At 45.7% G+C, this 17,420-nt stretch overlaps 1 protein-coding gene across 22 annotated transcripts in view; it reads right to left on the bottom strand.

The window, feature by feature from the left end:
• The window catches only part of LOC308676084 (enhancer of polycomb homolog 1-like), a 282,194-nt gene that overhangs the window by 88,510 nt on the left and 176,264 nt on the right, over window positions 1–17,420 (bottom strand). Inside the window, exon 12 of one of the 22 annotated variants that reach the window (XM_081341807.1) lies at window positions 1,507–1,785. The exons of the other annotated variants lie outside the window; for them this stretch is intronic. Coding sequence (XP_081197933.1) covers window positions 1,547–1,785 — 239 coding nt within the window. The 3' untranslated portion in view covers window positions 1,507–1,546. Of the gene's footprint in view, window positions 1–1,506; window positions 1,786–17,420 lie in introns of those variants that run through there. 22 annotated transcript variants of the gene reach the window in all.

Below are 17,420 nucleotides of genomic sequence, written 5' to 3'. Positions count from 1 at the left end.
TTAGAGACTGAGTGCCCAAACTGCAACCCAAAACCCACTTAGGTATCGCCGGGTGCCGGGTGGGTGTGGCCCACTGGGTGGGCGTGGCTATGGCCATGACCGACTGGGTGGGTATGGGCGCAGTGGGTGCGGCCACCTTGATGATGCTTGTGGGGATGCCTGTGGGGACCGGGCAGGGTTGGGGGAGATCCAGGGGGTCTCTGGTGGGTGAGGTGGTGGGCCAGAGGCTCCTCCTGCAGGGTGAGGCGAGGCAAGGCGAGGCAGGGTGGGTGTGCCAATTGCCACAGGGCAAGGCAAGGTGAGGCAGGGGCCAGAGTAGCTGCTGCCTGACACCATCGGCCAGCGAGCGCATGGGGGCTGACGGTGTCCATCAGCAGCCACAGCCTGCTGGCTGTCCTGCATCATGGCAGTCCCATCGGCATGGGCGGAGATGGCTCCGGGACAGCCAGAAAGGAGCCCTCACCTGGTGCAGACCCTGTCTACATGGTGGCTCTGACAGGAGCGGTGGCTGCCACTCCTCCTGCTGCTTCAAGCCCCTTGACTGGCCAACCACACAGGGAAGCAGGAGGCAGCGGCAGTGATCGCTGCATTGCCAAGCCCGGCAGGCTGCAGATCTGGAAGCAAAGCTGTGGTGGGGGCAGCGGCAGGGGAACGTGAGCCCACCCCTCCCTGCTGCCACCCCACATTGTCCCGCACGCACGGCCTGGAGGTGCATGCGGGATGATGTGGGACTGCAGTGGCAAAGGGTGGGTGCATGCCAGATCCTGCCTTCCCCCGCCGCCGGCCCACCTGTGCAAGGATGGTCAGCAGAGCTTCGCTTCCGGATCTGCTGCCTGACACTATCAGCCCCTGCATAGAGGCCAGCGAGCACTTGGGGGCCGACGGTGTCTGTCAGCAGCCACAGCATGATGGCTGTCCTGCATAATGGCAGACTGGCCATGGACCCCCATCGGTGCGGGCAGAAACAGCTCCGGGATAGCCGGAAGGAAGCCCTTGCCTGGCCGCATCCATTCGACGGATCTGACAGGGGTGGCTTCTGCTGCTGCTCCAACCGGTCAACCATGCAGGGAAGCAGGAGGGGCAGCTGGTGCACGAATACACTGCCTCGTTGTAGCAAGCAGCTGAGGCGGCTCCAGACCCCCACCTGCCCCTCCACCTCCTCCTGCTTCCCTGCATGGTTGACCGGTCGGAGCAGCAGCAGAAGCCACCCCCGTCAGATCTGTCGGCGCGGGCAGAAACGGCTCTGGGACAGAAGGAAGCCCTTGCCTGGCCTGGGCGCATCCATTCGACGGATCTGACGGGGGTGGCTTCTGCTGCTGCTCCAACCGGTCAACCATGTAGGGAAGCAGGAGGGGCAACTGGTGTGCGAATCCACTGCCTCATCAGGCTGCAAGCGAGCAGCTGAGGCAGCTCCAGTCGCACGGCTGCCCCTCCACCTCCTCCTGCTTCCTTGCATGGAAGGAAATGGCTCTGGGACAGAAGGAAGCCGACTGCCGCTTACTTTTGATGGCCCTGATGAGCGCGTTGTCGTCCTTGACCATGTCCTTCAGGAATTTGTTGCTGCGCTCCACTTCGTGCTTGGAGCACTGGAGCCGGTCACGGAAGCCCAGGCTGTCGAGGTAGCAGTCGCTGAACTCCAGCGTCGGCTGCCCCATGGTTGTCCCACCCGGCCCCTCGCGGCCTCAGCCCTGGCGGCAGAGGGACCAAGGAATTGGCCGGAGGCGGCTCCAGGCAAGGTGGATGCGCTTCGGCGGCTCCACATCAGCAGCTGCAGCTGTGCTGGCTCTGAAAGAGGGGGACGCCCAGTTGGAAGAGTGGGCGGGCAGGCACGGCTCTGGTCCCTCCCCGGCAGGCCACCCTTTGTTCGCCTGGAGCCCTACAGCGGACGCCTCCCTCGCGGCTGCTGTCCTTAAAGGGCAGGCGGCACTGTTGTGTCCGCTGCATGGCCGGAAGCAGCCAGAGGGCCGAGCGGTTCTGGCCACACCCACGCTGCAGCTGCGACTCCGGCCTTACGAGTTGCGAGGGGACAGGGGGTTGGGTGAGCCACAGAGCCCGGATGGCCAGCAGAGATGAGGGGAAGCCGGGCTATCTCCTCGCTGCCACCTGGTGCCTGTCTGGGGGTTCCGGGCACGGGCAGCTGCTCTGCCCTGATGGGCGCCCCTCTGCAGCCTTAGCCAGGAAGCCTCTGATGGGGCTCCGTCCTCCATGCAGAGCGAGGCCTGGGCGGCGATGGCTGGACACCCGGCGTGGCCCTAGATCTGTGGGGAAGAGGCCTTTTGCAGGCCTCTGGAGCCTGGATCGGGCCGCTGGCACACCTCAAAATTGCCCCGTGGCCATGGATGCGAGCTCCAGAGGGTTCAAACAGGCCTCTGCCACCAGGATCGGCCATTGGGGGGGGACACAAAATCGCTCTGGAGGCTTAGCTGGACTCGTGCTGGCAGCTGCCTCCACCATCCAGCCCGGATCTGCCCAGCTCTTGCAGCTGCTCCCTGACTCCCAGTGCAGAGAGAAAGAGAGTGAGAGCACAGGCACACGTGGAGAGGCACAGGGGAGCAGCCTGGCCCCGCCTCCCTCTGGGGCAATGGCACGCGTAGCCACAGGGACGGCTCCACATGCCGCCTGTGGCACGCGTGCCATAGGTTCACCACCACGGGTTTAGGGGGTGTCACTCTCAGCATAAATGGAGTGTAGATTGGATGAAATCTAATATAAATTAACTTCCAAACAAAAAATACTTATGCAGCATTTCACATCAGAGTCACTGTTCACATTAGCCTTTCTCCATCTGGATGCATAGCTTGTACAGATTCATAAAAGATAACGCAACTAATACAATATAGGACCTAAACTCTGCTGAAGACTTTACCTAGCCTGGTAATGAAATGTTCAGAAACCAACCCACAAGCTCAGAGAACAAACTTTCACCCTCATCCTACTCCTGAGCTACAGATATTTGCCACTATTGCAAAATGATCTGTATTAATTTGCTGGAATTGCTGATAGCCAGGTAGAAATAATAGGGCTGGAAAGTCACCAACATGAGACCAAGAATGCTTATTTTGCAATGGAGTGTGGATAAATGTAGACTGTAGAGTTTTGTGCACAGAAACTGGTTCGCCACCACTGATATAGGTAGTCCTTGATTTATGACAATTGAGCCCAAAATTTTGTTGCTAAAGGAGATAGTTTTTAAGTGACTTTTGCCCTATTTTACAACTTTCCTTGCCACAGTTGTTTAGTAAGACAGTAGTTTAGTGAATCTGGCTTCCCCATTGACTTTGCTTGTCAGAAGATCGCATAAGGTGATCAAATGACCCTGGGACACTGCAACTGTCATAAATACATGCCAGTTGCCAAGCATCTGAATTTTGATCACATGACCATAGGGATGCTGCAACGGTCGTGTGAAAAATGATAAGCCACTTTTTTCAGTGCTGTTGTAACTTTGAACAGTCACTAAATGAACTATTGTAACTATTGTATTGTAAGTTACAGGACTACCTGTAAGTGTACTGGCTGTAATACAAAGAGCTTCTAGGGACAAATTCCTTGTATGTCCAATCACACTTGGCCAATAAAGAATATTCTATTCCAGTGGTTCTCAACCTGTGGTCCGTGGAACCCTGCGGGTCCGCAATGTCATCACAGGGGGTCTGCGAAGGATTGAAGAAATGTTATGATTTAAATCTTTAGTTAAGTCTTAGGGATCCATGGTCACAAAAGGTTGAGAACCACTATTCTGTTCTATTTTTTCTCCCACATAAAAAACAATTACATATGTATTTTTGTACCAGCTCAGCATACATAAATTTTGTTTGAATTTCTTCCCTTAAATGTATAGTATACAGTTGCAAGAAAAAGTATGTGAACCCTTTGGGATTACGTGGAGTTTTGCATAAATTGGCCATAAAATGCGCTCTAAACGTCATGTAAGTCACAACAATAGAAAAACACAGTCTGCTTAAAATAATACTACACAAATATTAGCTGTTGTCATGTTTTAATTGAACATAAGATGGAAACATTCACAGTGCTGGGTGGAAAAAGTATGTGAACCTTTGGACTTAATAACTGGTTGACCCTTCTTTGGCAGCAATAACCTCAACCAAACGTTTCCTGTAGTTGCAGATCAGACCTGCACAACGATCTGGAGTAATTTTGGACCACTCCTCTTCACAAAACTGTTTCAGTGTAGCAATATTCTTGGGATGTCTGGTGTGAATCGCTCTCTTATGGTCATGCCACAGCATTTCAATCGGGTTGAGGTCAGGACTCTGACTGGGCCACTCCAGAAGGTGTATTCTGTTCTGTTGAAGCCATTGTTTTGTTGAATTACTTGTATGCTTTGGGTCATTGTCCTGTTGCATCACCCATCCTCTGCGGAGCTTCAGTTGGCGGACAGATGGTCATACGTTTTCCTGCAAAATGTCGTGATAAACTCTGGAATTCATTTTCCCATCAATGACAACAATCCATCCAGGCCCTGAGGCAGCAAAGCAGCCCCAAACCATGATGCTCCCTCCGCCATGTTTTACAGTGAGGATGAGGTTTTGATGTTGGTGTGCTGTGCCTTTTTTTCTCCACACATAGTGTTGTGTGTTTTTCCCAAACAACTCAATTTTGGTTTCATCTGTCCACAGTATATTTTGCCAGTAGTGCTGTGGAACATCCAGGTGCTCTTTTGCAAACTTCAAACGTGCTGCAATATTTTTTTGGACAGCAATGGCTTCCTCCGTGGTGTCCTCCCATGTACTCCATTCTTGTTTAATGTTTTCCTTATTGTAGATGTGTCAACAAAAATGTTAGCATGTGCCAGAGATTTCTGTAGGTCTTTAGCTCACACTCTAGGATTCTTCTTTACCTCATTAAGCATTATGCGCTGTGCTCTTGCAGTCATTTTTACAGGATGACCACGCCTAGGAAGAGTAGCAACAGTGCTAAACTTTCTCCATTTGTAGACAGTCTGTCTTACCGTGCACACATGAACATCAAGGCTTTTGGAGATACTTTTGTAACCCTTTCCAGCTTCATGCAAGTCAACAATTCTTGATCGTAGGTCTTCTGAGAGCTCTTTTCTGCGAGGCATGGTTCACATCAGACAGTGCTTCTTGAGACCAGTAAACCCAAAAGAGGTGTGTGTTTTTAAAGGGCAGGAAGGCTGTCAGCAACACATCCAATATCATCACACTGATTGGAGTTAAGGTTGGCTCACTCCTGGCTCCAATTAGCTCTTGGAGAAGTTATTAGGCTAGGGGTTCACATACTTTTTCCACCCTGCACTGTGAATGTTTCCATCTTATGTTCAATTAAAACATGACAACAGCTAATGTTTGTGTAGTATTATTTTAAGCAGACTGTGTTTTTCTATTGTTGTGACTTACATGACGTTTAGAGCGCATTTTATGGCCAATTCATGCAAAACTCCACATAATCCCAAAGGGTTCACATACTTTTTCTTGCAACTGTATGTTTGAATTTTAAATTGTTTTAAATGCTTGATTCTAAACAAAATTAGGGATACTTAGGTTGACTCAGGAATGCCCATCTCTGCATATATGAGTTTTTAGGATTGGCAGTAGATCACACCACAAAATATCATAACTCTAGGCTTCTGGTTTCGTGTCGTAGTGAGACGGATGTAAGGAAGCAGGGCTCTGCCTCCCATGTCCGATTTTGCCCTGCTGGGCCCCTCGTCGTGATGTCCTGTTGCCTGGAGGCGGTTCGGGTTTGGATGGGGAGAAACAGGCTTCGACTCAGTCCTGCCAAGACTGAGTGGCTGTGCATACCGGCATCTCGGGTGAACCATTTTTGTCCATTGTTAACGATGGGGGATGAGGTGTTACCCCCCCGATGATAGGGCTCGTAACTTGGGCGTCCTCCTGGATTCATGGCTCAGTTTGGAAAATCATATAGGAACCGTGACCAGGGGGGCTTTTGCCCAGGTTCACCTGGTGCACCAGTTGTGACACTATTTGGACTGAGATGCCCTACGCACAGTCACTCATGCACTCGTGACCTCCCAGTTAGACTACTACAACGCTCTCTACATGCGGCTGCCTTTGAGGACCACTCGGAGGCTTCAGCTGGTGCATAATGCAGCCGCGCAAGTAGTAATGGGAGTTTCCCGATACTCTCATGTAACACCTCTTCTCCGCGAGCTGCATTGGCTTCCAGTTCCCCTCTGGGTGAGATTCAAGGTGCTGGTGATGACCTATAAAGCCCTAAATGGCATGGGTTCGGATTATCTCAGGGAGCACCTGCTGCCAGCATCAGCCTCCCATCGTCCTGTGCGTTCCCACAGTGAGGGCCTCCTTAGGGTTCCGCCGATTAGGGAATGCCAGCGGGTGATTCCAAGGGGGAGGGCATTCTCTGTGGGCGTGCCTGCCCTATGGAATGAACTGCCGGTAGAACTTCGGACTGCCCCGGACCTTCACTCGTTTCGCCGGGAGCTGAAAACTTGGTTATTTGATCTTTCTGGCCTGGACTGAGGGGGTTTTAATTTAACTTTAAAATTTAAATTTTAATTTGTTTTAATTGTGGGCTAGTTTTAATTTAATTCTATTTTAATTGTATTTATTTGTATTGTTTTAATTCGCCCTGTAAACCGCCCTGAGTCCTTCGGGAATAGGGCGGTATATAAAATCAATTAAATAAATAAATAAATAAATAAAGTCGCCCCGGAGAAGCAACGAAGGAGGAGACCCTCGTAGCTCATGGAGAGATGGCGGTCAATCCGTTTGATTCGAGGAAGCCCTCTGAACCAGCAGGTGAAAGACTGGCTGTAGTCTGGCAGCCAGTCAGAAGCTACTGACAACTGGGAAAAAAAGCACCATCCAGCAAAGTTTAAGCTATGCATTTGGAACTGGGTGAGAGTATTTTTCCTGCCCTGCTATTAAAAAAAAATTCCCTGGAGAAAAGAAGGAAGGGGGGGTTCTTCATTGCTCCTCCCCCTAGAAGAACACCGGCAGTTTAACATCTTTGGGGAGAAAAGCAGACAGATTATAAAACCAATTTGGAAACAATTTAAAGTTGTAACACTGAAAAATTTGGGGGACTTATAATATTTTGAAAACTTTATTTTCTTTGAAAAATAACAGACTGAACTTTTGAGAAATAGGTCCTGGTTGAAAGATAGACATTTAATGACATCTAGTGGTGGAAATAAAGAACAGCACTAAGACCTTGCTTTGCACTGTGCTTGGAAGGAGTGACCTTGGCTTGAAGCCCAGACAGAGGTAGCAAGCTAGGCTCTTTGATGTGCCTGAATTTCTCAGCCTTGCAGATTGCAGCTGGAAAAGAAGAACTATTTGAGATGAACTTAAAGGACATATTGTAATATTGATTATAAGATTGGTGGGTTTGTATAAGGCTGATAACTGGGGAATATATTAGAATTGAGAAGGTCTGGAGGGTGGGAATAAAAACGAGTGTTTCTAATTTAGCTAAAACTAGCAAAAAACCATCCTCAGCTCCGTCTTCTACTGCCCCCAGTCCTATGTGTTGTTGTTAGTTGCGAAGTCATGTCCGACCCATTGCAACCCCATGGATGACGTTCCTCTAGGCCTTCCTGTCGTCTACCATCTTATGGAGTCCATTTAAGCTCACGCCTACTGCTTCAGTGACTCCATCCAGCCACCTCATTCTGTCGTCCCCTTCTTCTCTTGCCCTCAATCTTTCCCAGCATTATTTTTATTTTTTTTATTTTAATTCCATTTATATCCCGCCCTTCTCCGAAGACTCAGGGCGGCTTACAAGCTTAGCAGTAGCCTTCATTCTATGTATATGCCTGCTTGTTAGGGCTTTCACACACACCCCCAAGCGGCATTATTACAAAATCAGCTTATTGCCCCCAACAATCTGGGTCCTCATTTTACCTACCTCGGAAGGATGGAAGGCTGAGTCAACCTTGAGCCTGGTGGGATGCGAACCTGCACTAATTGCAGGCAGCTGGTGTTACTTAAGGAGGCATTAGCCCACTGCTCCACCAAGGCTCTTCTCCAGTGAGTCCTTCCTTCTCATTAGGTGGCCAAAGTATTTGAGTTTCAACTTCAGGATCTGGCCTTCTAAAGAGCAGTCAGGGTTGATCTCCTCTAGGACTGACCGGTTTGAACGCCTTGCAGTCCAAGGGACTCGCAGGAGTCTTCTCCAGCACCATAGTTCAAAGGCTTCAATTCTTTGGCGCTCAGTCTTTCTCATGGTCCAACTTTCACAGCCATACATTGCAACTGGGAAGACCATAGCCTTGACTATACGCACTTTTGTTGACAGGGTGATGTCTCTGCTTTTTAGTGTGCTGTCTAGATTTGCCATGGCTTCCCTTCCCAGGAGCAAGCATCTTTTAATTTCTTGGCTGCAGACCCCATCTGTGGTGATCTTGGAGCCCAGGAAAACAAAATCTGTCACTACCTCCATTTCTTCCCAATCTATTTGCCAGGAATTGAGAGGGCCGGATGCCATGTTCTTGGTTTTCTTAATGTTGAGTTTCAAGCCCACTTTTGCACTCTCCTTCTTCACCCGCAACAAGAGGCTCTTTAGTTCCTCTTCACTTTCTGCCATTAGAGTGGTACCATCTGCATATCTTAGGTTGTTGATATTTCTCCCGGCAATCTTAATTCCAACTTTTGATTCATCTAGCCCTGCCTTCCTTATGATGTGCTCTGCATATAAGTTAAATAGGCAGGGCGACAGTATACAGCCTTGCCAGACTCCTTTCCCAATTTTGAACCAATCAGTGGTTCCGTGTCCAGTTCTTACTGTTGCTTCTTGACCCGCATAGTGTCAATGCTGCAAACATTGGATGTTTTTGCTCTGACAATATAAGAGGCAGCCTTTTGCTTTAAACTGCTTCGCTTTGAATCACTGAAGGGGGGGAATGTCAACCGGATGTTTTGATAAGATAAGAAATAGTGCGCGCTACAGAAAGGAAGTGAAACTTCATATGTTAAACTAATTGGATAATGTGATTTATGATGTGTAATTAAAGGAGGGAATTGTGTATGATACAATGTACTTAGGGGAGGAGATTTCAGATTCTGGAATCCCTCCATGAGTGCCGATGCTTCGTTCTCATTATTATACACTTTTAGAAAAACAATGCCTGAATGTTGTTTGAACTGTCTCATTAATCGGAACCATGACATCATGCCAGAATCTATTTTCTTTCAACCTGGGGGGTCCTGAGCCCCCACCGCTGTCTCTAGTAAGGGAGAGAAGCTGGCAAAGATTCAGGGAAGAATCTTCATCATGGGGAAAGGAAGCCTGCTTGAAGACAATAACCTGGCTGCTGATTAAAGCTCAGAGGAGGGAGTAATAGACGGCTTGCTGTGGGAAGATGAGTTTGGGCAGATCTCCAAACCCAAGCAGTCAAGTGAGCTTATCTGGTCGTCAGGCTGGAACCACTCCAGCGGAGACTACAGATGCCTCGAGACTGCCCTGCCTGAGTCTTACCTTGCCTCCTCACCGTCCCAATGATTGTTCCATTGAACTGTTACCAGGGGCCAAACTCACCCAACCAAGAATGTACGCTATGTCCCCCTTTGAAATGGAGGAGATGCAGCAATATGTGGATACAAACCTAGCGAGGGGATTCATCGAACGGGCCAAGTCTACTGTGGGAGCCTCTGTGTTGTTCAAAGAGAAAAAAGATGTGTCTCTACATCTCTGCGTGGACTATAAAGGCCTAAACGCTGTGAGTGTGGAAAATAAATACCCCCTCCCCCTCCTGAAGGACCTACAAACCCATCTGGCGAAGTGGAGTGTCTTTACTAAATTAGACCTGAGAGAAGCATATTACCAGGTGAGAATAAAGGAGGGGGATGAGTGCCTTCAACTGCCCCTTGGGAAGCTACCAGTTCAAAGTCATGCCATTTGGACTGCAGGGGGCCTCAGCCGTATTTATGCAGTTAATTAATGAGGTCCTACATGATCATTTATACAAAGGGGTTCTAGTGTATCTTGATGACATCCTGATATACAGTACAAATATGACTTGACCACATAAGACTGGTGAGAGAAGTGTTAAAGAAACTATTGAATGCCAAACTTTATGTCAAATTGTCAAAATGTGAATTTCATCAAACCCGATTAGTTTATTTTGGCTATAGAATTTCCAATGAGGGCATTGAAATGGACCCAGCCAAAGTGAAAGCTATAATTGAATGGCAACCCCCAAAGACTCGCAAACAGCTCCAGAGCTTCCTAGCGTTTGCCAACTTCTACCGTCAATTCATTCCCTCTTTTGCCGAGATTGCTCTACCCCTTACAGAACTACTCAAAACGGGTGAGGGGGAAAACCACGACCTGGCCAACCACTAGCATGGACGATGAGTTGTCAAACAGCTTTTGAGAATTTAAAAAGACTATTTGCTGCTGAGCTGGTTCTAAAGCACCCCTGCCGAGGGGAGCCCTTTGTAATCCAAGGTGACGCCAGCGACGTGGCAGTCAGACCTGTATTACTGCAAAAGAACAAAAGTGGAGTCCTACAACCCTGCGCCTACACCTCCAAAAAATTCACTGAAAGCGAGAGGAGATGGACAATCTGGGAGAAGGAGGCCTTTGTCATTAGGTGGAGCCTGTTAAACTGGCGACACTATTTAGAAGGGAGCAAGGTGCCATTTGAAGTATGGACAGATCACAAAACCTAGAGGCACTGAAGACCCCCCGCATACTGTCCCCAAAACAAGTGCGGTGGGCACAGTACTTTAATCATTTCAACTTCACTCTAAAGTACATACTGGGAGGAAAAAACCTATTAGTTGATGCGCTATCCCGATTGCCCCAATACAAAAGCAAACGTGAAGAGGTCAACGAGGCAATTATCCCCAGTTCACAACCTGCGGCACAACTCACACCTCTCAGAACCCCTAATCCTGATGACCCGGAAGCAAAGAAGATAAAACGAGAGCTCCTCACCGATCAATGGTTCAAAGATAATGAAACCTCCTTAACATGCAGGGATGGTATGGCATACAAGGGGGGGAAACTGTATTTACCTGAAGCCCTCCGTCTCAATGCTCTCAAACATAGTCATGATGTAAAACAGGCTGGATGCTTCAGATATTTAAAAACTCTACACCTCATCCGCCGGCAATTTTGGTAGCCGGGGTTAAAACGAAATGTAGAAAACTATGTTAGGAGTTGTACAATATGTGCCACCATGAAAAGAATTCCAGGGAAAACCCTGGGCTACTGCAGCCGGTGGCAGACCTTTCTCAACCATGGGAAGAAATAGCTATGGACTTTATTATAGACCTACCCGAAAGTAGAGGAAATACTGTCATCTGGACTGTGATCGACCTGTTTTCGAAGCAGGATCATTTTATCGCCTGCAAAGGACTCCCATCTGCCCAATGACTGACTAAATTGTTCCTGAAACCTATCTACCAACTGCATGGCACCCCTAAGCGAATAATTTCAGAGAGAGGAATGCAGTTCAAAGCTTCCCAGACACTTGATCAATGGGTGAGGGGGTGGGAAGAAGTTTGGAGAAACACGAAAACAGCCTTAAAAACGACTTCCAAGACTTATAAAAAACAGGCTGATAAAAAAGGGCTCTCCAAAGAACATTCCAAGCTGGGGAAAAGGTTTAGCTGTCAACTAAATACTTATGCCTCAAGTTACCCAGCAAGAAATTAGGACTGAAATTCTTGGGGCCTTTCCCCATCGTAAGGATCATCAACCCCATCACAGTAGGATTAAAACTCCCTAGGCTTTTAGGGAAAGTTCACCCTGTCTTCCATTGCAGCCTACTGAAACCTTTTCGGGACTCCACCTTAAGACCTCCCCCTAAGAAGGCACCCGGGCCACTCGTAGTAGCGGGTCAGAGACACTATGAAGTGAAAGGCATTCTTGACTCTAGAATCTTTAAAGGGAAATTGCAGTACCTAGTACAATGGAAGGGGTACTCGCTGTCTGAAGCTACTTGGGTGAAATCTAGCGATGTGAAGGCCGACCGACTAATCAAAAAGTTTCATGAAAAAAACCCAACAAACCAAGACATAATCCCTGACATATGTTTTGTTTACATTACAGGATCTATCCTTTTTTTGTAAGGGGGGTCGGATGTCAACACTGCAAACACTGGATGGTTTTGCTCTGACAATACAAGAGGCAGCCTTTTGCTTTAAACTGCTTCGCTTTGAATCACTGAAGGGGGGGAATGTCAACCAGATGTTTTGATAAGAAATAGCACGCGCTACAGAAAGGAAGTGAAACTTCATATGTTAAAATAATTGGATAATGTGATTTATGACATGCAATTAAGGGAGGGAATTGTGCATGATACGATGTACTTAGGGGAGGAGATTTCAGATTCTGGCATCCCTCCATGAGTTCCAATGCTTCGTTCTCATTATTATAGACTTTTAGAAAAACGATGCCTGAATGTTGTTTGAACTGTCTCATTAATCGGAACCATGACATATAGGTTTCTCAAGAAACAAATAAGATGGTCTGGTACTCCCATCTCTTTAAGAACCACCCAATCGTGGTTATCTGGGACGTTAAGCTCGTTCTTGTATAGTTCTTCTGTATAATTTTGCCACCTCTTCTTAATCTCTTCTACCTCTGTTAGGTCCCTGCCATTTTGGTCCTTTATCATGCCTATCTTTGCATGAAACGTTCCCTTCATCTCTCCATTTTTCTTGAAGAGATCTCTAGTCCTCCCTATTCTATTGTTTTCTTGTATTTCTTTGCATTGTTCATTTAAGAAGACGTTCTTATCTCTTCTAGCTATTCTCTGGAATTCTGCATTCAGTTGGGCGTATCTTTCTTTCTCTCCCTTGCCTTTCGCTTCCCTCCTTTCCTCAGCTATTTGCAAAGCTTCCTCAGACAGCCATTTTGCTTTCTTGCATTTCTTTTTCTTTGGGATGGTTTTAGTTGCTACCTCTTATACAATGTTGCCAACCTCCATCCTTAATTGTTCAGGCACTCTGTCTATCAGATCTAATTCCTTAAATCTATTTGTCACCTCTACTGTGTATTCATCAGGGATATTATTTAGTTCATACCTGAGTGGCCTAGTGCTTTTCCCTACTTTCTTCAGTTTATGCCTAAACTTTGCAATGAGAAGCTCATGGTCTGAGCCACAGTCAGCTCCTGGTCTTGTTTTTACTGACTGTATAGAGGTTCTCCATCTTTGGCTGCAGAGCACATAGTCAATCTGATTTCTGTGTTGGCCGTCTGGTGATGTCCATGTGTAGAGCCGTCTCTTGGGTTGTTGGAAAATACGATGACCATCGTATTCTCTTGACAAAATTCTATCAGCTTGTGCCCTGATTCATTTTGTACTCCAAGGCCAAACTTGCCTGTTATTCCCGTTATCTTTTGGCTTCCTACTTTAGCATTCCAATCCCCCATGATGATACAGACATCATTTTTTGGTGTTAATCGTATAAGGTGCTGTAGGGCTTCATAGAACTGGTCAATTTCATCCTCTTCAGCACCAGTGGTTGGGGCATAGACTTGGACTACTATGATATTGAATGGTTTGCCTTGGATTCGCACTGAGATCATTCTGTCATTTTGGGGATTGTATCCCAGTATTTGGGGATTGTATCCCAGTATTGCTTTTCCTACTACAGACAAAGATCACAAGAACTACTTGAGATGAACTTAAAGGACATATTGTAATATTGATTATAAGATTGGAGGGTTTGTATAAGGCTGATAACTGGGGAATATATTAGAATTGAGAAGGTCTGGAGGGTGGGAATAAAAATGAGTGTTTCTAATTTAGCTAAAACTAGCAAAAAATCATCCTCAGCTCCGTCTTCTACTGCCCCCAGTCCTATGTATCAGAGATCAATTGAAGCAATGCTGCAGCAAGAAAAAACCAATAATTTCCAGAAGGAAATGCAAGCCACACTAGAACTAATCCAGCAGGCAATTACTTCACATAAAGAAGACACAAAGATAAGCCATGAAGAGAGAAAAGATAATTTTGATAAAATGAAGGAAGAAATTCACGACTTGAAACAACAACTAGAAAACTTTCAACAGAAGATTACAAAGAATGAGCAAAGGATTCAGAAAATAGAAGACAAATCAGTAGAAACCAATCAAAAGTTGGAAGAAATAAAAGACGAAAACCAAAGATTAATGCAGGCAAATAAAGAATTGGAAGACTCAGTAGCGGTTCTGGAAATGGAAAAGGCATCCTATTTTTTAAGTTTTCAGAATATAATGGAAGACAAGGAAGATGATCTTGCTAATTTGATGGCAGAACTGTTGGCCGGAGTATTGGACATTGGGTAACAGGAAATGGAAGATTGATCAAATATTTAGAGTCAATTCAAGTTACACAAGAAGAAACAAAGACCCTAGAGAGGTACATGTTAGATTTGTTGTCAGTGTGCAAGAATTTATGAACTGGAATAGCCATAGTAATGAACCAGCCAATGGGAACTGTTATTTAATCTCACACAGGATTGGCTGTGTGAGGCATGTGATCCAGCCTAGGTCTGGGCGTGTCTTAGTCTTTCCCTGTGTCCTGATCTCCTGAGTTAGTTGTTGATGTTCCCAAGAACTGAGTTAAACTGTATGTATCATGTTTATATATATTTTATAGATAAAGTTTTTCTAAACTATGCCTCCTGTTCATTTTGAATGTGTGCTTATTTTTTGGATTTATTTTTGCGCTGGAAAGCTGTAAACTCTAACAGAGATGAGATATTGAGAAGAGTGAGAGATGATCCATTGCAATAGAAGGAAAAAAAACTGTAGTTTTCAAGCAAATACCTAGGAGGATAAGGGACTCAAGAAAGAGCCTTGGTGGAGCAGTGGGCTAATGCCTCCTTAAGTAACACCAGCTGCCTGCAATTAGTGCAGGTTCGCATCCCACCAGGCTCAAGGTTGACTCAGCCTTCCATCCTTCCAAGATAGGTAAAATGAGGACCCAGATTGTTGGGTGCAATTAAGCTGACTTTGTAATAATGCCGCTTGCGGGGGTGTGTGAAAGCCCTAATAAGCAGGCATATACATAGAATGAAGGCTACTGCTAAGCTTGTAAGCCGCCCTGAGTCTTCGGAGAAGGGCAGGATATAAATGGAATTAAAAAAAAAAGAAGAGAATATCAATTTTTGACCAAAAAATTAATTAAAAAAGGAGTGAATTTTAGATGGCTGATGCCGGAGGGGATACTAATCAACTGGGACTCCAAAAGATACAGATTGGACTCTGTCTTTAAAGCACTGGAATTTCATGACAGACATAGAGCTTTTCTCAAAGAAGGAAATCCAGAATTCCAACCACAATGGGAATCTAGAAAACAGGAAGAGATAGCAATAGAAGGGGCAGCCAAACAAAGGGAAGAGAACAGAGACAGATAAGAACAACTAGGAGAATAAAACCTAAATATAATTGAAGAAGATGGAGAAGGACAATGGGATTCTCACAATGAAGATAAGATGATAAGATTAGATGATAAGATAAGATAAGGTAAGATAAGATTTATTGTCATTTTTTTTACTGTGGGCACAACGGCACACATCAAAAATGAAATTTAGTTGGCCGCTCTCAAAGTGGAACACATACATGACACACACCTAACCATACTATATACACATATGTATAGACCCACGCCCATACATATACATAACAAATAAATATTAAATATTAAGTACTGTCCATCTTAAATATATAAAAGAAGGAGGAAGCTTGAGAGTTCACAAGGTTAATGCTGTATGGAATGAAACTATGGCTGAATCTGGATGTTCTGCTTCGGACACCACGGAGCCTCCTCCCAGAAGGTAACAAGGAAAACAGGTCATGAAGAGGATGTGTAGTGTCCCAGATAATCTTATGGACCCTGCTCAAGCAATGCTTCTGTGCTATGTCCTGGATGGAGGGGAGGGAACTGCCAATGATCTTTTCGGCCATCCTCACCACTCTCTGCACTGCCTTCCTGTCTGAAGCAGTGATGCTTCCAAAACAGACTGTGATGCTGTATGACAGGATGCTCTCGATTGTTCCCATGTAGAAAGTGGTCAGGACAGGACAAGGAAGATGTGCTTTTCTCATGCGACACAGAAAATGCAGGCGCTGCTGTGCCCGCTTCATCAGTTTCTCACTGTTGAGCGACCAAGCCAGCCTACTTGTTAGCTGCACACCCAGGAATTTGATGCTGGTAACCATCTCCACAGGTGAATCATTTATGCACAGAGAAGTGTGGCTGTGCCTGCCTTTTCTGAAATCGACAATGATCTCTTTGGTTTTTCCGGTATTTAAAACTAGGCTGTTTTCCTTACACCTGTTCACCAACCCCTCAACCTCCTTGCGGTAAGCTTCCACCTTGTCATAAATGGATTGAACTCCCCCTTAAAAAATTTTTTTACATGATTACAAAAACTAAAAATAGATATAGTCTGCCTTCAAGAAACATATATGAAAAGACAACATTATAAATTTTTGGAATGCCCGAAAATTGGCAAGCTTTACTTTTCATTAGCACAATAAAAGAAAAGAGGAGTAGCTCTCTATATTAAAGAAACAATGAATCCTAAACAAATTTACTCAGATGAAGAAGGAAGAATACTAATGGTGGAAATAACGATAAACCAAAACCAGACATTGATGGTAGCAATTTATGCACCAAATAATAAACAAGAATTTTACCAAAAATTACATAAAATAGTAGAAAAAGAATATCAAAATATCTGCTTAGTAGATTTTAATGCAATTGTAGATGGAAAGCTAGACTATAGAAGTAGTAAAATAAGGAAAAAAGGAAGGAACATTTTACCTAAGAGAAAAAAACCCAAAGAAATCTCAATATAGATTTTACTCAAATAGGCATAAATCATGGTCTAGAATTGATATGATATGGATATTTCCTGAATTAAGAATGAACATACAAGAGACTGAGATAGAAACTAATGTATGGGCGGATCATAATCTGATAAAGATGACGTGGAGAGGAACAAAGAAGAAATTAAGATGGACATTAAATCAATTTTTATTGAAAGAGAAAGAATTTATACAAAAAGTAGCAAAAGAAATGGAATTTTTCTTTAAAGAAAATAAGAAAGAAGATACATCACTCCAAAATGTTTGGGACACAGCCAAAGCATACTTTAAGTTTAGATCAGGGCTTTTCAACCAGGGGTACGGGTACCACCTGTGGTACATTGGCACCAAGCAGGTGGTATGCGACCATCCTAGAAAAGTGGTAGCGGGGGAGGGGAATGAGGTGAACCGGTGGCAGCACCGCAGTAGCCTGAGCGAGATGGCTGGAGCTGCAGGGCTGTCATGGCTCAGCGGAAGTGCCAGGATCAGCGCCAGGCTCCAGCTGGAGCTCGGCACTGATCCTGGCGCTTCTGAGCCCAGAAGAAGCACCAATCAGCTGGAATGTTGCAGCATCTCCAGGGTCTTGTGATTTACATTCAGATGCTTGGCAACTGATTCATATTTATGACGGTCACATG

Source organism: Vipera berus (genome assembly GCF_964194415.1).
Source record: "Vipera berus genome assembly, chromosome: W".
In the NCBI taxonomy this organism is placed as follows: Eukaryota; Metazoa; Chordata; class Lepidosauria; order Squamata; family Viperidae; genus Vipera; species Vipera berus.
The sequence above is the reverse complement of the archived record's forward strand: the minus strand, read 5'-3'. Positions and strand labels throughout refer to the sequence as shown.